Raw genomic sequence first — 21832 nt, forward strand, 5'->3', positions numbered from 1 at the left:
TTATTTTGACTTTGAATCTGATCAATATAGTAACAATAATTGCTTAGCTGTTAGAAAAGCATTTTTCTGAAAAAAAACAAACCAACCCAAATCACAATTTGCAGTGGGCTGGACTGGGCTGTTTTTTCCATAGTTTTCCTTTCTGTGGCCCTCTACTTTCCTCATTTGAATATGAAATGAAATATCAAAGGGAAACAACAATAGTCTTCCTGGGAATGTTGATTGTAGTTAGACCTGATGACTGGCAATCCCTTACTTCTGGTGTCATTACTTAGGCTGAATAACTTTTAACTTAAATATGTTTCATGTGTTTTCTATGAATAATATCTATGTCAGAATGGGGTCGTTAGCATGTAATTAATTACCTGTGAAGGGTCTTGAAGTCTGCAAGTGGCACGTGATTGAAAAATCTTATGACACTTACGTACCTCCCCAAATTTATAGTAGAGGCTGCTTCTTCATGCCAATTTCTATCTAGATGCTTCATGGATCTTCACAGAATGACTTCTCATGCTCTTATGTTACACCACAAGTGGGACTATCTAGGCCACTGAGGGCTTAAGTCAGGCCTTAAGCACTAATTAATTCAGTTAATGTGCCATGTAATTTAAAATATTATTGTATTGTTTTAGCTGTATTCCATGCCAAATTTCCATGAGGGTTAATTTTGCCATAAAATGTGGTCAAGAAATCTAAACTGTTTGAGTAAGCCGTCATGAAAGTAGTGGCATTTAGCAGTTTTCATTCATTTAAATAATGTGGATTTGGGTATGGCTGGCTGTGGAGCATGGGTGTGCTAATAGCTTGTTTAGAAATATTATTTCAGTATTTAATATGACCCAACTAACAATTCAGCTTAAAACATCGTGAGTGATCTGCTGCCACTGATAAAGCTGAGAATAGTTGATTTGATTTCACACAGAGAAGATATTTCACTATTAATTTTAGCTCTAGACTTTCAAATGGAGAAAGACGTATATGCAGGTTGCGAGGATGGCTGTGAAAACTGGTGCTGTGTTTTAATTGAGATTAAGAATTTTGCTTGCATATGTAAAACAAATGTACGAAAAAAGTAAGCTCACTGCCACCAAAACTGAAAACAAGGCACTTCGGAAAATATATGCTGATATATAACTGGCTAGAATTTCCTTCATTTTGCAAAGCCACGAGCCACATGCATCAGCTCACCACAAAGTCATTAGGTCTTTTTAAACTCAGATGAAAAACATTAACAAATACCACAAAAGGCTTTAGTATGGCCCCTTTGTTCATTCACATATGGCAGTTTATAACTCCTGCACCACTTGGGTCGTGTGTTTGTTTAAGCTGCCTCCATCAGGCCAGCCCTGAAAGAACAAAAGACATCTTGAGCGATCCTAAGCAGGAAATGGGCTAATCTAAACATGGCTTGTGACACTATAAGTAGAATAGAAAGGGGAGGGATTGATTAGTCATTAATGTCCAATTGACTCCATATGGATGTTGCAATAATAAGGCCTTTTTCAGTGCAGTAGCGGAGTTATTGAATTAGAGGTTTATGTTTCCTCAGAGCTGACCTTAGGGAATTCCCTTTCGGTTCTTCTTGTTGATGTTTTAAAGAGAATGGAGTCTCTTAAGAGGAAAAATAGAAGCCTTATCATAACTGAGTGTGCATGGATGTAGCTAACCTGTGCTACAGTATATTCCCACCTCTTGGTATTTACTTAGCACATTTCAGAACCTTTGCAGGTGAAGTATTTTAGAGCCCATCTAAATATTCCAGTATTTCATGAATCACTCATGTCTTTCTCAGTTTTTTCCCCTCTTTTCATTCACTGACATGCAGCCTATAAAAAATGTTTGGCCCTCAAATCCCAGCTGAATAATATTTATTTAGCATTTGGAATGAAAGCAGCTTGACAAACAGACACTTCCTTGCAGAACATTTGTGCCACTGTGTGACTGCAGGCATCCCCGTCCTGGAGCTAGTCATATTTCCAAGTGGGCATTAGTTTTGCGTAGTGATGACAAGACATGCCAGTAATGACAATAGTTCATGAGATACCCATTTATTTTGCATCTCTTGCTGGTAATAAGGAATGAGAAAGTCTTCTGAATGATGACGACGTAAGAGGCAGGCAAGGGGCAAAACAGATAAACGTTACACTAACACTGACACAAATCACTCGAACTACCATGAAGTAATACTTTTTTTAACCTCCAAAACTGAACATAACTCAACTTAAACTTAATAACTCAAAATAATAGTTAAATGATTATTCTTGTATTCTATACTTTCCAAAGCTTCTATTGTGATTCTATTCTTTCCAGATTTGCATTTTTCTATTTGATTTGAAATACTGTCCTGTCTTTGCATTTGTCTGTCCGCAGGTTAAGAGCAGAAAGGGGGACTGCTGAGACAGTTTTTCATGCTCCCTGTTTGGATGGCATTTCCATGTTTATGCGTAACCCGTCTCTCATTGTAGAAGAGTGACTCCTGTTTGCCTGTTCATTAGGCTCTGGTCTCTGCAGTGTAGGCTGCCAGCAGTGCTAGTCGTATTACCACAGACAGGGCCAGATATCTGGGAGGTCGCAATCAGTCTTTTCCAAAGTAGACAAAAGTATAATCTCTGCTTAATGAATATCTGATGATACAAGCTTTACTACTAACTAGCCATTTTCACACTAGGAACCTAGAAAGATTGTCTTTATTTCTACATATCCTATCTTGGTACATGTCTATGGAAGATGGTACGCAGTGTATTTCCTAGAGTAGCCAAAGATTTGTTATCCGGTGGAAGTCGAAGGAAGTATATTACTTCAAACATGAATCAAGAGTGTGAAGAGTAATTAAGGAGTAACAGAGTGACTGATAAAAATCTCTTTTCCCTTTCTTTCTTCATCTTTTTCTCAACCTTTTTTTTGCTCCTTTCTATCACATTTATTATTGTTTGCATTCCGATAACATGTAAAGGTCCAGTCTGAGGTTTTGTTGTGGTAGATGATGTATAAAATGGAAGGCAAAACAACATCTCATTAAAGAAAATAGGATTAACCCTAATGTGGCCAATATTTCATGGAACAAGCAATGAAGTTGTGCCTGTCCTAAAATTCTTGTAATTATAAAAGATGAGAAGCTCAGATAAAAGCACGAACAAACAAATAAACAATGAAACAATTGTTACTTTATGTTTCTTAACATTTAATTAATGTGAAAATGTTTATCTTCCCTGTTGATGATCAGATTCTTTTCTCTTTCTAAAGAACAGGGGTTCTTCTTCCCCTGCACTGTCATTAGAGAGCAATCAGACTCTTTTGGATCAAAAATATTGTTTGAAATTACTTTAATGAAGCTGTAACATTTTTAGATTCATTCTGTGGTTTTCTTTGACTCAGTATTGTCCCTAGAGTCTAGTCTGGAATCCAGCTTCCACAGAGGAGTTGCCTGCCATATATCCACAAAAAGTGATCATTCTTCTCTAATCTGCTTTTAGTCTTAAATCATCAAAGTCATGACAAGTTGAGCAAAGGCAAAGCATCGAGGAAGTGAGGCAGTCCACACCCTCAGAAGCTAAAAATGTCACTTTGAGGACAGCCCCAGCCTTTGGGCCAAAGTGTAGACTTCTTTGCCAACTAAGCCATTAGGGCAGCCAGACTGTACTTCTTTTGCAATAATTTTGAATTCTGACCAAGCTCTTAATTCTGAAAATCAAAACCTCCTCCTGTGATTTCAGTATGAACAGTAACTAGCAGATAGAGCATTAGTTGCCATAGAGAGACAATTACCAACTTCCTCCTCTCTTCTCACCCTGCATTAGTAGTACATTTTAATTTTATCCATTATTCGGAGTTTCTTATTTATGAGACTTCTCTGAAAATAATTTTAGAAAGAAGTAAAACACAAACTTCTTTGCAGTTGTTAAAAAAAATTTCATGTGTCTCTTTCAGCCTCTGTCAGTACTATAATTATCACAATAAGAAAAAAATCCATACTTTGTAAAACCTGTTGAAATTGTTTATATAGGGCACAATACTGCCTATATATCTGATTCACAGGATGAAGTACCCAAAAATAACCAGTTTGAAACCTTGTTCTTATGTGTTTCAACTTGTAAGAGCGCACTAAGCATATATGCTTTTTATATATCATTAACACCTCATTTCTAAGCTAAAAAAGTACTGAGACTTTCTGGCTCCCCACGTAGAATCACATGCTAACAGAATTATTTTCTTGTACTGCTTTATATGCTGAATATAATTCTGTAGTTCTGAGATAGTTAGAAGAGCATAAAGATTATATTACTTCAGTTATTTGCAGAAATTCATTTTGCAGATGCTTTTGTGATGGCCTATGGGTCAACTTGCAAATATTCCCCCTGAGATCAAGCACAAAGAACATCAACTCTTTGGCTGCTTTTTCAAATCCTTCAAGTATGGACTTGCTTAAAGCAGATACAGCCAGAGCTTCTTGGCCTTTTTGGGATGGTCGTAATTTATTACTCTATGTATAAAGAATATTTTTCTAACATAACCTTTCTCTGAAAACAGACAATTTATGGTGGGTTTTTTCTTTTTTTTTTTTTCTTTCTATCTAAATTATATCCAGATTAAAAAACTGGCCTATAATCTTGATTCTAGTAAAGGTACTCTTTGCCTGCATTAAGATTGAAAGGTCAGGCCAAAATTGTGCTAGAAAGGGTTAAACACAAACTCCTTAGCCATAGTGAGTAAGTACCTTTGGGAAAGTAAAAGATGAAAAATCATCATATGGATTCAAATATGTCTTATTTCCTTTGTTGTGAGAAGAGCAGCTGAATAACAAACGAGAACTTTTGCATCAATAATAATTTAAATTTTTTGTCACCAACTTTCTAATTGCCAACACACTAGATACAATTTTTATAGTATTATTTTAAAAGATGGAACAATCATTACATGATATATTTGATTTTTCTCAAATTATATAGCCGCTTGTCTCAATAAATGATTCAGTGTTGACTTACTATTTTGTAACTTATTATAGTTTCACAATAAACATATCCTCTCTTATCCTCTCTTAAAAGATGGTATCTTTGACATGCAAATTCCAAGCCTTCTGGCAATGGACAGAGCCTCACTAACCATACACACCTCTACATTGGTCCTACATGCAGGTTGCTCAGCAAAACTACTGTTCTGTTTTGCAATAAAAAGCTGACTGCAGCTGCAGCCTCCTGTAAATGCCAAACACCTGTAGCGTGGTACTTAGAATAGTATTAAAATAGTTTTGCATCTCACGTTTGCCACAAACCTGTCTTCTTTTATGTGCATGCATGTTAGTATACAAATTGCCAAATTGGTGTCAGTTGTAAACTAATGACATTGGAGGCATCATAAATTACCATGGTGATCCTCAGGAGAAGACACTGCGTATATGAATGAGTGTTTCATTCTCGGGGTAATGTATGTCTTCATCTGGCCCAGTAGTCAGCATATTGCCCTGTGTTGATGGATATAGTCAGCTTGAAACTACACTACATTTCACTGCACAATAAACATGGCTGTCAACACCATATAAAGCAAAATCAATTTATCCTGTATGGTCAGTGCGTTTTAAATGAAATTAATGTACTGTGGACCTGGTGGCAAAAAGGTAGTGTATTAGTTATGCATCCTCTATTTTAGGACTTTTTTCATGTAAATGTATTTCCTATATAGAATTTTTAAAATGGTATACCTAACATATAGTGTTTTCACACTACATTAGAAAACTTAGTTTTTGCACGATTTAAAACTTGTGAGTCAGTCACTGAATTCAGTAAATCTGCAGTGTTTTACTTAGTGTAAAGAACTTATCTTTTGGCAAATAAATCCGTGTCAGGAGCTGTAATAGTTTATAAAAAAGGAGGCCTATTGCTGTGCTAATTTGTTGTCACATACCTTGCTTTTTCAAGGTATTGACTTATATAAACAGTTTGATGAGGCCTAAGACTAAGTAGATCAGTCTCCCACTGTAAAGACTTTTTGCCTTTCTTCTATAGCTAAGGTATAACCCTAAAAACATGTTATCATCACAATTGCAAAAGTTTTTCTGGTAAAAGCATGACTTATCTAGGCTCGGTTAATTTCTTTCTCCTGTATTAACTAATTCTGCACCTCATACTCAGCTCTGTGAACTCAAAACCCCATGAAGCTTTGCTGTTTGTGGTCAAGAATCAGGGCTGGATGCATTAAAAGAACACTTAAGGTTAGCATATACAAGTTGAATTGATGGTGGGTAATGACAGGACACTGGGGCACATTAAAACACAGCAGGCATGAAGAAGCTGGAGTGCTTGTCTCCCATTCTGGAAGCTCCAGGATGCTATGCGTGTACCTGTTGAAGGCAAACAATTTTATTATATATGATCTAATGCTCGAGACACATCTAAAAATCAGCTAAAGCAGATGCAACTTTAAAATGTTCAGCTCCAAATATAATTGGATCCATACAACTAACAGCATGTACCTAGTGTACTATGTAATTTATTTTATGAAATGTTTGGCATGTGCTTCACTGCTCAAGCAGTAAAGTCGTTGTGAATTACTTGCGTGAACAGGTCTGCATCAGTTTGGATTCTCAAGTGTGACTTTTATGTGAGTTTTGTTGAACATTCAGAACATGTATGCTATGTTAAAGTCCTGAATGGAAACTTTTTCAAATCTCTTTGCCTTAACTGGAGAAATACCAGTGCAATTTTTTTCCTCGCTCAGATGTCGATGCCTTCAGCTGGGTGAGCCTAAGCAAGTACACTGAAATCACTGGATATCCTTTCTCTCTCTGTCTCTCTCTCTTAGATCTGGCAGCAAAAAGAGAGACAGAAAAAGAGAATGAGGCTAAAATAAACACAGCACTGAAAGCACTCGCGTAATCCACATAATAATGTTTTGCATCCATCTTGTTTCTTCCTGCCCTGACATTACAGGAAGTAAAGCAATGAATGGCTCTGCAGCTAAACTACAGCAGTATTATTGTTGGCCAACAGGAGGTGCCACTGTGGCTGAAGCTCGAGTCTACCGAGATTCGCGGGGCCGGGCCAGTAGCGAACCGCACATCAAACGACCAATGAATGCTTTCATGGTTTGGGCAAAGGATGAGCGTCGAAAAATCCTCCAAGCCTTCCCTGACATGCACAACTCCAACATTAGCAAAATCCTAGGTAAGTGCAAGACAATGAACAAATCATGACAGCGACCGAACCCAAACTTAGGGAAGCTTAGAAGGCTCTGCTATAGTAGTGGCAATTGGCAGAGGTTAGTTATTTTTGGAGCTGTGAAAAGATGAGGTTATTTATATTGGTGACACAGGCTAGCTACTTCCTTCTTGGACATGCAACTTCTCTTATTTTAGGACATATTTTGTTTGGGAGATGTTCACTGAAATTGGAATCACCAAAATGTACAAATGAAGACTCATGCATTGTTTTCATTTTCATTCCCTTCCTTTTCCATTTCTGCCTCTTCCCTAATGCTTTTTATTTTCAACAGCAGAGTCACAGCAGTCCTTAAAGACTTAGCAGCATTCAAAAGTAATGTTTTGTGAAATCTGTTGCAAGAATGAATCCTGATAAAAGGTCCAATAGCAAGATCCCATTAGAAATCACCCAAACTACAAGTCACCTGAATGCAAAATGGTACTTGCTGGAGTAATTACAGGGAAAATTTAATAAAGTACAAAATCAAAATCAAAAGTTTATGTCAGACAGTGCAGTGTCAAAGAAAGAAACTTGGCACAGTTCAAAACACATGTACATACATACCTTCTCGCATGCAAAGTGATGTTTGATTCAAAATGTTACAGTGTTCAAAAAGCTAAAGAAGCACTAGCATCATAGAATTTAAATATTGTTTAGTTAAAAGACACCTTAGTTAATATTTAATTTGTATAGATTGGGACGATCAGGGAATATACCATAGATTATATTTGCCACTGTGCAACTAAATTGGCTCATTTTTGAGAAGTTTTGATTTGCTTTCTAAGACCCCTCCAGAGAATTAGAAACATACGTGAGAATGAGTGGTGAAATGTTAAACCTATATTTGCTTTCTGAGTCTTTGAAGTGAAAGACAGATTCCAAATGTAACTCGTAATAAATAGAAGTAAAAATCGAGTTTCCTCTGTAATAATTTTATTGTAAACTTTGAGTTCAAATACATTCTTACCAAAGTTTGTTGCATATTAGTTCAATCAGAGGCAAGAATACACAGAAATAAATGTTACTTTGTCCTGCAACTTCCAAAATCTTACTTAGTCATTCTCATATTTTTGTCTACCATATAAGTAAGTTATATGAATAGCCTTTCAGTTTTGTATAAAACCTGCACTGTTTCAGTGTTGGCAGCTGTAGGCAATCTATATTATTTGTGTGCATTCTGTGAAAAAACTATTAGAAGCATAGTAACTGTATTCATTAAAATGTAAACTTCCAGCATAAATATTTCAGAAGTGCCAGCAATTGAGTGTTTGTTAACCATGGAATTAACCTGTCAGTATCTGCTCTGCCACAAATAAGTCTATGTCCATATAGTATCTGTGCAACTTTTTCAGGACAATGAGAAAAGAAACTGAAATATTAGAACTGACACAGAGTATCACTGGCTACAGATAATATTTATAAAACTTTCCGTTTGTTGATATATGAAAAATCTTGGTAAAAGAATAGCTTCCACCCACGTTTACCACAGCTGTAATAGTTTTGTTCATTTAAAAGATACCAAAAAGCTATTTTCTGCATTTCTTATCCTCCAGGAAAAAAAAAAAAAATTCCCTTCTCTATTCAAGTGTTTAGATAGCTCCTTATAAACAATATAAGAGATCTGAATACTTTTTCCTCTTCCTGTGTACACTGTGTTAATTTTTAAACTTTTTTATTAGTGCAGCTTTCAATGAGAGTTTATAGTACCTGAAATGGTGTATATAATTACAATGTGCTTTCTGTTTTTCTGGGGTTTTTTTTGGCTTTTTTTTAAATATAAGTTTGTTAAATGTAACTTCCTCAATGCAATTTTGTGCATTGATTACATCTGGCCGGAAGATAATATGCATAATAGGATTTAAATATTTTAAGGTGCCGATATTTTGCCAAGCTTACATCAGAAAATTAGTAAATTTAAGAAACCCAGACAGCAAGTGGTTTTTCATAATTTTGTTGAATCTGTAGCATTTTGGTGATTTTTTTCCTGCTACATAGCAAAGTATTAATATCTATTAGTAAGAGTATATAAACCAAATCCTCATAAAACTATCAAAGCAGCGTGTATCCCTAGGCAATGTGTTAAGCTTTTAACAGTAGAAGTATGGCTGTAGACCTTACTTAACTGTAATACTATGCGTGGTATTACAATGGTATAGAATTATTCACAGATTAATGCTCATATTGTAAAAAAATAAATAGTCTGTTTTGCAGCATGTGGCTGGGATTTTGAGAAGTAACTATTGGTTTTAAATGCACCTATTTAATAGAGATTTACATATGTCTGGTCGGCAGCAATAGCTGAAAATTAAGGTTCTTTTAAGATGTCTCAGGTTGTGCATCCCAATACATGTGCTGGCTGATGTAAATTCAAATCAGTTTATTTAATTAACTTATTTAAAATTTGTTTATTATGGCAAGAAGGCACGTTAAAATATGTATGTGTAAAGCTAAACCTCTTGAGCACTCAATGATGTTTTGCGTTAATAGGATCTCGCTGGAAGTCCATGTCGAATCAAGAGAAACAACCTTATTACGAAGAGCAGGCACGGCTAAGTAAAATCCACCTAGAAAAGTATCCTAATTACAAATACAAACCTCGACCAAAACGTACCTGCATTGTTGATGGAAAGAAATTGCGTATTGGTGAATACAAGCAACTGATGAGGTCTCGAAGACAGGAGATGAGGCAGTTTTTTACCGTAGGGTGAGTACTATTGTTGTAATTGTTTTCAAAGACAGAGCATCCTATTTGAAACCAAATAGACTTATCTGTTTAAGTCACTGACTAATGTCATTTAGAAAGTAGGGATGTGAACCTGTAAAACCTTATTAAAAACATAAGATATATCATGGAATATGGAGCTATCAGCTTGCCACTGAGTGCTGATTGTGAGACTGATTGTGGAATTCTTTAAAGTCAAAAGTTGTTTCCCATTAGCCTGAAAGGCTTGAATCATGTCTTTTGTGAGTTATTAGTAAGCTAATCCATTCTGGGGTACTAAAGACCTCAAGATCATTTCCTAAATTAAGACAAGAACAAAACGAAAAACACAAAAGATTATTTCAGTGTAGAATAAGGAGTCAGGAGGGGCTGAAAAGAGAAATGGGACAAGAGTACTAGCAGTCACATTAGGAACACACATGAATGAATGATATCATAGCACGGGGCTATTAGGAATTTTGTTATATAGAGAACTGTGAAAAAAACCCTTTTTTAAAAATAAATGTTTTAGGAAGAGTCTTTCAAGCAGTGCATAGATAGACTAGGTAGACTTATAACTTGGAATATATGGCTCGAAAAAGATCTTGGCATGGTTTTAAAAACATTGTGTGTTTTTTAACAGTATTTCCTCTAGTCTTCAGCAGAGAAAGCAGCACTATGAAAGATCTACAGGCTAAAGATAACAAAAGTCTAGTGAAACAACTGCACCATAACTGATTTCTCTCTCCTGTTTTTTTATGAATTAATCTGTGATGCTCACTGCTCTAACACAATGTTTCTGGTGGTTTACAAAGAGTCTAAAGCTATCTCCAGTGCCAGCCTTTCCAAATTCACAATGTTCTGCTTATTTCTCTAATCACAATAGTCTCCTTTTGTTGGGCTCTTCACTACCAAATAATTGACCTTGACGTCGATTCTGTGCCCTCATTTTTGGCTTAGGATGCAGAACTCCTGTTGCAGTCAATTATTTTGTGGTACAGCCTGCAACAATGTGAGCTCTTTCTTCAATCAGTAAATAGAAATGTTTCTGATATTTTGAAATAACCTTCCAGTCTATAGTTTTGACATTGTTTTTTATTCTTCACTCTAAGGGAAGTTGTTTACTAACAGGCTTCCAGCAAAATTTTACATAGAGCTCTAAAAAGCAATCTGAATTTATACAGCACATCACAAATCATATTCAGAAATGAATGAAAATGAAACTCCAGCTTATGTCTTCCAAAGCAGATTGACAGACCATATCACATGTAGACAAGAAATGTAGAAGAAATGCCAAAACAGCAATCTGAACAATTTGAGAATTGTTTGCTAATTCAAAACAGTATTAAGCAGTAATATTTTACACGTTGGAAGTGATGGCTAAATATGGAGGTGAATATGGGGGACAGATTTATGAAACTTCTAAAAGTGCCTACTTAAAGAGTGATATTGTGATTTAAAAAACAATATAATGAAAACTATTCAAAATTAAACTGCTGGTGCAACGTAAATGTAACATCTTTCTCATATATCAAACAGTAGGATCACAAAGACCATGAGAATGTCATCGTTTTCTTGAAAGGATTGGTTCTAATTCATATTTATGCTAAGTCCACTTCACACTGCTCTGTCCATGTTGAAGAAGGTTTAAAGTAAGTGTAAATTACCTTTGTGGACTTGTATAATGATGCAGTGGACTTTACTGGAGACAATGACTTTTAGTTATGCAAGTGATGAAAAAGGGGATATGAAGACTAATGGATGTGTTCAATAAAGGTGAAATGAGATCCATGTTGCAGTTCAATGTGAGCATAAATTTTGATACTGAGGAAACACAGGCTGTGATTTAAAAAAAAATCTTTCATGCTTTTCTGTGGCTTCCCACTGTTACCCCAAATTCCTTTTTTCCCTAAAGAAAAAAATTACAACAAAATCCTTGGAAGAGACCAAGTAAAAAAAGGTGAAAAAAACAGACTAGGACAGCTTTTTTGAACTGAAACATAAAACATAACATTTATTTCAGCAATTCAGTAATAAAAAGCAACATTTCATCCAAATCAGATTATAATTAAGTGAAACAGAGTAATTGAGCCCATCAACTTCTTACTCTTCCTTGTGTTTAACGTAAATATCACATAAAGCATCAGCTGGAACAGTTTTCCTAACTGACCTTGTATACCCATCATTTTTCTACTGTTTTGATGGAACAAACAGCATAAGCCATCCTTCAGAACTGTAGACATGGGAGTTGAGATTCAGTTTTCTTTTCAGAATGAAATAGGAGACAAATGTGTTTTTTAGGAATGAATATATTCTATGTTTACAGTAAATATTTCAGTATAAGATAAAGAACAAAAGTACAAAATAGAATCCAATAAAATGTGTCAAGTGCTTCATACTGCTTGAAGTCCTGTTGTTTTTTCTTTTTTTTTTTTTTTTGAAGAACATACCAATAAAGTTGGGAATGGGTATGACAAAATGGCAAAAAAGTATTGTCACAGAATAACAAGACAAATAGGAGATATGTGAAGAGAAAGATAGTCCTCCAAAACAGGTGGCTGGTGGAAAGTATAAATAGCAAGAAAAATTATATTCTTTCATATTTGTGTTTGGTCTTCTCTTAAACCAAATGTACATTTATGGCTTAAGCAATCCAGTAAGGGCTAGTTCCTATCAGATCCCCTTGGGTGAGCCATTGGCAAGCATACAATAATCCTGCCATGTGTATAACTAAAACACTCCCCGCCACAAACAGAGAGTTTTACACTGCTTGAACTTTTCCGATGCACAAAAGCTCTTACTGCTTACTTCAGCGAGCTACATTTTTTCATAAACATCAGTAAGATGCATAAAAGTTGTTTAGAGAATCTCAATATACAAACTAGCCAGGATTTAAAATAAAATAGATAAATAAGCTAATGAATGGCCAGGTTCTGTTCTGATTTTTGAAGAAAAGCTTCCCAAGAATTGAATGAGAGTGAAGATTCCTTGGAATAAATTGGGCAGGAAATTCGTGTTTTGAGATAAATGTTATATATGTGACAGACCAGCACAAAAATTGGCAAGTATTTTAAAGAACAGAGTGCAACTTGAAATGTGCGTAGGCCTTCTATTGCATCCCTATGTGAATGAATTTTGTTCCAAATGTGGCAGATAATATACAGAAATAATTCATGTTTAATGCGGAGTATATTAAAAATTTGCTGCTTTTAATCTAGTGGAAGCTGAATCTGAAGCCAGCTAGGTCTTTGAAATAATTGAGTAATTTTAAATAATAAAATTATTAATGGGAAGTTGTGAATGATAACTTCAGCGTAAGTTAATCTCTGAACAGACTTCAAGTGATTTACAATTTATATTCAATAGTACTTTTTTGGTAATGCATAAATAAATGTGAACTAACAAATGGATCCTATATAAGCCATAAATTCAGACATTTTAAGTTAAGAGTCTGTCTTTTGTTGCCTTGTCTTACAAAAATAATTCAATTCTCAGTCATTTTTACAGTCTAAACCACTCTAAATACAATTATATGATATATACGTTTCTCTGCAAAATGATGTAAGCACTAACATTTTTTGTGTGTTTTAGCAGTGTAAGATGTTTAGAATAAAGCCTTTATAGTGTTTATAACTACTGTACACACATAGTCTGAATGTTGCTAGACTACGGTTTTGAATAAGGCTGTAATATTATACTCCTGTAGCTTGAACTTAAAGTAAGTACACAATGGGTGCTTTTGTGAGATTTACTGTTATTTCATTCCTTATGGGAATGTAAGTTTCAGGGGTGTGTAGTGTATAAGCACTTTCCTTAATGCAATCGAATTTGCCTCAGTCATTTGAAGAGCTGTCAGAAAATAGCTGCGATCAGAAAACAATGGTAATTTGCCAATTTAAATGTTTAGCTAGTTTCGCAAAAGTCAAAAGTGGAATATTCTCCAGGAATATCCCAAGAATATTAACGCCACAAACTTGTGAGCTGGTCAATTGGTCTAAGAATGTGCATGTTGCCTCCTTTTTTATGTTTACCTAACTATTTTGGGCCAAAGCTTTGGCCTCAGACTGGAAAGACATGTTAGCAATACTGGCAGAGCAGAGAGGCACGTGACCTGTAGTAACTGGCCGCATAAGGATTTCTTTGGCAAAGAGGAGTCAGTGGAGATGGGAGTGGTTTGAAGCCAGGGTACGTAGCCATGCATCACCGTTCCTCACAGATCTGAAGAAATAGGAAGATTAATGTTGGGTTCTAGAAATCTTAACCAGGCAGAAAACATCCTTGCTTTAACCACGTGCAACTGAGCTCAGTTGTTACCTGTAGCTTGTAGTAAAGTACGTTTTCATCTCCTCACTCCAAGGTCCTATGATAGGCAAACCTTTAGTGAGATACTAAGATTTAACATGTGGAATTTAATGTTACAAAAAATGCCATTAATATGAACGCCTTTAAGAACTACATATAAAAGAAAACATAATGCCAGAGTCATAGGTTAGAAACTCCAACTCTTCCTTTCAGGAAAGGGTGGTTAGAATTTAAACAAATGCTCCGATTTCTTCCCCCCTCCTCATCCTATAAAATTTAATTACTTAGAAAATGATAACACTCATCTCCAGTAACATATGCCATCCATATAGTTGGTGAAGTCTTAAGGCTTTCTGGCATGTAATGCAGCAACTTGAGCAGAATTTACAGTGACAACCTGATCAGCTCTAAATAATAACAGGGCTCACGTGAGCGGTAGGTGTCCAGTTACTGGGGGTGTGTGGGCACCCATGTTTAAGTGCTAGCAAATTTTTGCTAGCAAATGGGTAGCAATTTGAGACCCTTTCTGTTTAGGTGGTACAGTTACCACATATTTACAGTTCCACGGTGAGATATAGGTAATTTAAAGCTCCCAGTTATTACCTACCCAGCAGCAGGCATGCGTACCATGTCTGATTTTTGTTTAAGATGTAAAAAAGAACTGCACTTATGAATGAAAAATTATGTAAGCCTTTAACTTTCCTGTTACATGGATCAAGTTCGTTACCAGTTAGATTCGTTTTATAGTTTGACTTGCATTTGGTGCATTCTGATGTAAAAGGTATCTCTGTAAATTCTACTTTATTATGTTTAAATGACCTGCTCCCTTTATGCTTTGAAATGGGTAGTACTTGGATAGCATACCCTTTCCCACTGAAATGTGGATATGCAAAAGAGCTTACCTGACTTCATAAACGTTTGAAAGAATATCTGAATGTCTCAACGTAGTCTGGTAGTCTGTCCTTTAGACCTTAACAAACATCATTTTATCAAGACATCTCACAGTCCTGTCCTAAACATCCCTGTTCCTTCTTACTTCTTATAAAAAAGCAATTTGCTTCTAAAATAATGCAAACATTTTTGGGTGAGGGGTAGGGATGGATATTAGGGTTCTGATCCTTAGTGTCATCTATAACACGAGCAGCTTGCACTCAATCATCCTTTGAGTATACTCTACAACTCTAAGAGTTGTAAAAGCAACTTTTCTCAAAACATCTTTTGGCACTAATATTGTGCTATTCTTTGATGAATGATTGGGGACGCTTTGTTTTGTGAATTTACTTATTCTAAGAAATACCAGAAAAAGATTAGTACCAGCAGTTGTTAGATGGGCAGATTAGAGAGAATTCAGTGTGTATAGCCTGATAACTATGTAGAATTTTGCTGTGACCACGTGTGGGTTTCTTTTTCCTTTGCTTTGTGGAAACAGTCATTAATGTGAACGTTTTCTGTGTCTAAAATTTGTGGAGGGGCTACATGTGGGTTTTTAACAGTAATAGTTTACGCTGCTGACAATATACAATCCTAAACCAGAAATGTTTCCATGTGAGGTAGGTGTTCAATTTTATGGATAAAGTATCGAAAGATGTTTGCAGAAAATCACTTGCAAGCAAATACATTGGCTGAAAATTGTTTTCACAGAACATTTATCAGACCATTTAAAAAGTGAAAATTTAGTGAAAAATCCCTAGCTGTTTGTAAATCATCTGCAAATCATCATTTCCAAACCGAAGTATAATGACTGTGTCAAATGAATTACTATGATGTTTTTGCTCACTGCTAGCCAGGTGTACCACAGTTATACAACAGATGTTTGAATTTCTCAAGCTGTGCAGAGGCTTTAAGAGTTGAGCTAGCAATACCAGCAATGACAGTACTACACGCTATTCTAGTATTATCTTACACAGACTGTTCAGGATTTGACTGTCTGCATTGGTTCCCAAACTTGAAGGACTTTGGTCACTCACTCTGTAGTGTAATATTTATCAGAATTAGAGTTTGATCAATAAAGACTCAACATTTAGGATCTTGTAAATAAGCGTTACATTATTTTGTATATTGATTGAGTCAATGATTAAGGATTTGGGAGAGACTGGTTTTTGGCATGTCCTTTTGAATTACAGCATAAAATGACACTGTGATCAAGAAGTTATAGATTCATTAGACTTTTCAAACACATCTGATGCTGTTTCTCCTGCTAAAATTACATAATAGTTCTCTAATACTTGGTCGATATTGCTCTAAAGAAGGTTGTGTATGCACTGAAATATATGATTCTTTCAATAGATTATGCAAGTACACATGTATGTTAAAACTAGTCGGTACTAAAACAGCATCTTCCACAGGCACTTAGGTATTTCTGGTACTGGAGTATATTCATTCAGTGTTGCATCTAAAGTACGATGGGGATTCTCTTCCTTCAGACAAGTTACATCCCTTCTTTTTCTCTTAGCTTTACTAAAAGGAATGATCCAGAAATAATGTGAGAATATTTGTATGATTATTTTAATACAGAAAGTATATTATTAAGTAATTAACCCAAATGTAAGAAGTAGACATAATTAATTTGTAGCAAATAGGGCTTAACCATGGAATGGGTTCAGCTACCTGACCTTTACTTAGCAAAGCATTTAAATACACATACATTACTGTAAGAAGAGACATTGCATCACTTCGTACAACTATGTACATGCTTACAGCAAAGCTTGTGTTGAATTGCTTGACTGGCAGTGATATAAGCCTATTTTAGCTGAAGTGTGGTATCGCTCCAGCATGCCTAAAATCACACACACATGAGAAAACAACATTACATAGTGCAAAATTAGATATCAGAAGGTAAGATGTGTCAAAAGTAGAGGTAGTGCACCCTTGAGTCTTCCCAAGTATTTGCAGTGTCAAAATAAATCAGGTCTGACGCTGGGTCCTCAGGAGGAAGTCTTAATATCTGTAGACTATCCGTTACCATAGAAAAAAGAAAATTTATTCTTTTTTTAAAAGTACTTCACTTCAAAAACTCAGTCTTACACCTTAAATCCTGAAGAACAAATGGCATTCTGCACATGGATTTAAATGAAAATCAAAAGCCAGCAATAAAATATCAAAAGTATTTCTAAGTGATGTAGGAGTCTACCGAGCACTTAAATAGTAAATTACATAAATACAGTTAGACAATGTTACTTAGTCACTTGTTTGCCATTTTAGGTATTTATGGATAATCTCGACATCCCCTCATTAACAGAAGCTCTTGTCAGATGTTTGGAGTATTTAGATTTTGGATACATGATGACTACAGTAGCAGTCAGGCATCACGCAGGCGCCTGAAGCCTTTTGATAATCTCTATCCAAGTGCTAGTTTGCAGTATGGTTTGAATAAACATGTAAAATACATAAAAGAATCAACGTCTAGTAGTTACTAAACAGTTTACTCGCTGGTTGTCCTTGGGGAAAGCTAAGATGAACCACTATGGTATGGAACCGGACTGTGAACCCCAGAGGAATGCATGCAGCCTTTCTAGGAAACCATCTGCTTTTCTTTCATTTGGACTTGCAGAAGGTCTTCCCTTCTCTGAACACAGGAAATCACATTCCTGTCTTGTTTTTCCTTCCAGACAACAGCCTCAAATTCCAATCACCACAGGAACGGGGGTTGTCTATCCTGGTGCTATTACCATGGCAACTACCACACCATCACCTCAGATGACATCCGATTGCTCGAGCACCTCTGCCAGCCCTGAGCCCAGCATCCCCGTCATTCAGAGCACTTACGGTATGAAGACGGACAGCGGAAGCCTTGCTGGAAATGAAATGATAAATGGAGAGGATGAAATAGAAATGTACGAGGACTATGAGGATGATCCCAAATCAGACTATAGTAGTGAAAACGAAGCCCATGAGGCAGTCAGTGCCAACTGAGGAGCGTTCACAGAATTAAAGTACTCAGACTCATTTGGGTTTTTTCGGGTTTTTTTTGAACAAAAGTTCTTAAAGAGCCTGCATGCATGTGTGGCTCCTACAGTTACATCAGCAGAATGGTCTTAAATGTTTCTTAACGTATGAGACAGATTGTTTCCCTAATTTTTCATGAACTTGGGTTTTTTGTTTTTGTTTTGTTTTGTTTTTTTAATTTAGATGAAGACATATATTAAATATCAGACATCAGGACTTGAAAACTTATATGAATCAATAGCTGTCTTACAAGTCTTACCTTTTGTCTTTTTCCTTTTGGATGCTGATAAAGGTTTAAGTTACTGTTTTAGATGGGGGTTATACATTCTCACTCAGGTATGCTGTGCCAGCCTACAGGTTGTGAATGTGTTTTTATTCTGGATTATTTTAGAAAACAAAAACTGCAGATTTCATATCGTGAAACAGAACAAGTCCGCAAGTGTGCACATCTGTGCATCATAGCTTGTCTTTAAAAAATAGTCTCTGAATTCCATTTTTTTCCATATGTATAGCTGAACTTCTGATGTGCCAAACTTTTCATAACTTTTGAATCTTAACATTTAAAAAAAAAAAAGTCTTAAAGGAGACACTGTAAAGTCTTAGACAATCCTTTGGCATCTTAAAAAAATTATATATAAAACCTAATTTTTTCCAGAATATAGTAAAGTACTCAGGAATCTGGAGACAGGATATTCTTAAGTAGTGAACATGGTTGCCATAGTGCATGTGCCCAACTGCTTTTGCCTCTTGATGTGCCACTAGTGTGAAATTTTAAGTAAGCACAAAAGAGCGGTCACCAGCTATGGACAAGCCTGTCTTAGCAGTGTGAGGCCACCTCCGATTACATTCTCTACCCCTTTGCTTTTAACCCTTGCATTCAGTCTTAACACATTTTCTCTTAAATAATTTATTCATTCCAGAATGTCAAGGGTCCAAATACTTAATATTTATTTTTAAAAGTACTGTTGGTGGCATTACACTTACAATTCCTTGTTGATATTTTAAAGAGCCCCTTCTTTCTCCTCCCCTAAATTACACAGGTATATGAAAATAAAAGTGCACCTGCTACTAACATGAACATGACATTTATGAATGAGAAATTCAGTGTTCCTGTAACACTGTATGCTCAAGGAGCACTTGGAAACACTCTGCTATATGTAATACAAAATAAAGTGAGTACTTTTATACATACATACAGTACAAATATTCCTAAGAAATTGTGTTTATGGTTGTAAACCTCTATACTTAAGACAGAGCAAAGGCAGACGTAAAACCCAAACTGCATGTAGAGTCCACCATGATGAGTTTTCAGGGCCTGTAGAATCCTGCAGTGAATCATGGCTCCGTACATCATGTTCCTGTTGTCACCTGAAGGAACTGTTTGCTACCTTAAGTATTTATGCAGTGATTTATATGTGACGGTCCTAGTGGAGGAGGGGTGGCCACACAAACATCTGGCTTGCGAAGCTGGGAAAATGGTGCATCAAAAATATTTATTGAATATTAGTCGTGGGAATGCGAGCCAGATCTTGATGAATGCTCATCAAGTGCTTCGGGATCTTTGGATGTAAGGTGCTATAGAAGCTAAAATTTTTATTTGCATTAATACTAGGAACAATGCAATTGCTAGAGAAAATTCTGGGAAATATACAAGAGAGACTTATTCAAAGATTGTGAATTTATTAAATTTCAGACAGAGAAGACATTGCCTTTATTTTTTTCCCCTCACACTTCACTCCTGTTCACAAATACATCACTGTATATATATGCAGATCCAATGGGCCTGATGAATACATGTGCTGAAGCTCCTCAACTCCCTCAGCTTTTATTTTGAATCGGATATGTTCAGCACATTGGTGATAAATTCAGACTCAGGCTGAGAGGTATGAGTGGGCCTACAACAGCTCCTCTTGAAGTCTGTGGGAATCTGCCCACAGAGCTAAATGGGCGCTGTTTATGGCCCAGACAATGAAAAAACTACAGTGTTAGTGCTGGCTATCCTCATGCCATCATCCTATCTTGCAGAAATTCATGTGAGGTGCAACGACAAGATGCTGTATTGGGAGCAGTCATTTTCCTCAAAGCCCCACTAATACCTGTTTGAGCAGAGATAGCCGTTGTTGCCACTGTAGGAATCACACTTAAATGTGCGAGAACAACCCCCAAGACAAAGAAGATTGTTCAATTTACAGGACAATTTATAAAGATAATGGCATAGAAACACAATGGTCAAATTTCTCTGACCATTTTGTAATTTGGAACAAAATGCTATATTTTTAATATTTATTTAAATATGTTCTGAGTCCATGTCTAATAAGCAATAAACTGGTCTAGCCAAGACTTTAAAGGCATATGCTGTGTCGTTAGCTGGTGAGCGCCCTCTTTAAGCTGGCTAAGGTACTGATAGAAAGTGGTTTTTTGTTTTTATAATTGCTTGGAAATTTGAACTGGTTTTAATACATTCAGCTCATACTGGGGGGAGGATACCATTATTTCCTAAAAAAAAGGACTATTTATTAATGTCTTATGTAATTCTCCAGTTAGAAGTATCTCTCCCTCCCCCCATGTCACTTTCTTTCTCTCTTGCTCTCTTTTTTTCTGGTTTTGTTGCATAGGTAGAATGCTGTATTGCTAGCATTGTATTTTATGTAATTACTTTTTTGCACAAAGGCAAACATTTAGATTAGTTGGTTAATTTTTTTAAATTTTATGACCATGCCAAAATAATATTCTGCAGGCTTGTGGAGAACAAAGGACTGTTCTTTAGGACTGAAACTTGATTTTGCTTGTAGTACAAAAAAACACACACTCACAGATGTTGTTTCGTAAGTGTTATAAGCACTGGATATAAATGGTATTTTTTATCACTTCTGACTAATGTGAAACTGTTGTACGAAAACTACATGAACAAAAGTCATCTGTTTCGACTCGTGTGGGCCTGCCTCACAGTTGCCGGATTTGAGTCATTTTTATGTCTTGTTATTTCATTTATTTATGCAAAATACATGTATGTATGAACACTTTGTTTTAGCTCCAGCCCTGCCTCCATGCTGATGCTCTGTACGTTAAAGCCACATTCTTGAAAATGACTGGCTGTTCAGGAATTGCCAGCTGGTAAAAATTGCATGTATTGGCTGGGAGAGTGGGAGGAACGTATTTGAATCTGAATTGTGCATATGAGCATTTTATTCTATTTATTAGCCGACATTGGCTCTAAAATGTCAGTAGAAATCAAGGAAGGACAATCATAAGGATAAAACCCAACATTTTTACTTTATTAATCGGAGCTCAAAACAAAGTTTTTGATGAATTTACCATCTCATTTTAGATTTTTTTTAAATTGTGTAAATATAACATAGGAAATAGAATTTTATTTTTTGTTCATGGATACTTAGTGAAGTATAAGTTATGTATTTACTTTTGTTCTATATCAGTGTACGTTGGTCCATATTAAATGCTGACAAGTCACTGTACCTCATGTAGATGCTGAATTTACACCCGCAGTGTGAGCGCAGTATTGTGGACTTGTAGCTGGGACAGCAAGATGCCTCACTTGTGCTCTCACTGATTTTTAATAGCATATTCCACAAACACAGAATACTTTCTTCTTTTTTAGAAAGCTGATACATGAAACATACCAAATTTCTGGTACATTTGATAGGAAACACAGTCTTCTGAATCCAAGTAAAAC

The 21832-nt window shown here is 35.9% G+C and overlaps 1 protein-coding gene across 9 annotated transcripts in view; it reads left to right on the forward strand.

Annotated features, from left to right (window-relative positions):
* Positions 1-21614, forward strand: part of SOX6 (SRY-box transcription factor 6) — a 381585-nt gene extending 359971 nt beyond the window's left edge. For 7 of the 9 annotated variants that reach the window (XM_086614165.1, XM_086614168.1, XM_086614161.1 and 4 more), the window contains 3 exons: positions 6924-7157; positions 9681-9897; positions 17805-21614. In XM_086614165.1, the coding sequence (XP_086470291.1) occupies positions 6924-7157; positions 9681-9897; positions 17805-18108 (755 nt within the window). In that variant the 3' untranslated portion in view covers positions 18109-21614. The remainder of the gene's footprint in view (positions 1-6923; positions 7158-9680; positions 9898-17804) is intronic. The other 2 variants (XM_086614162.1, XM_086614163.1) reach the window with 1 other exon arrangement.
* Positions 21615-21832: the final 218 nt, after the last annotated feature.

Source organism: Tauraco erythrolophus, chromosome 6 (genome assembly GCF_009769465.1).
Source record: "Tauraco erythrolophus isolate bTauEry1 chromosome 6, bTauEry1.pri, whole genome shotgun sequence".
Taxonomy (NCBI): Eukaryota; Metazoa; Chordata; class Aves; order Musophagiformes; family Musophagidae; genus Tauraco; species Tauraco erythrolophus.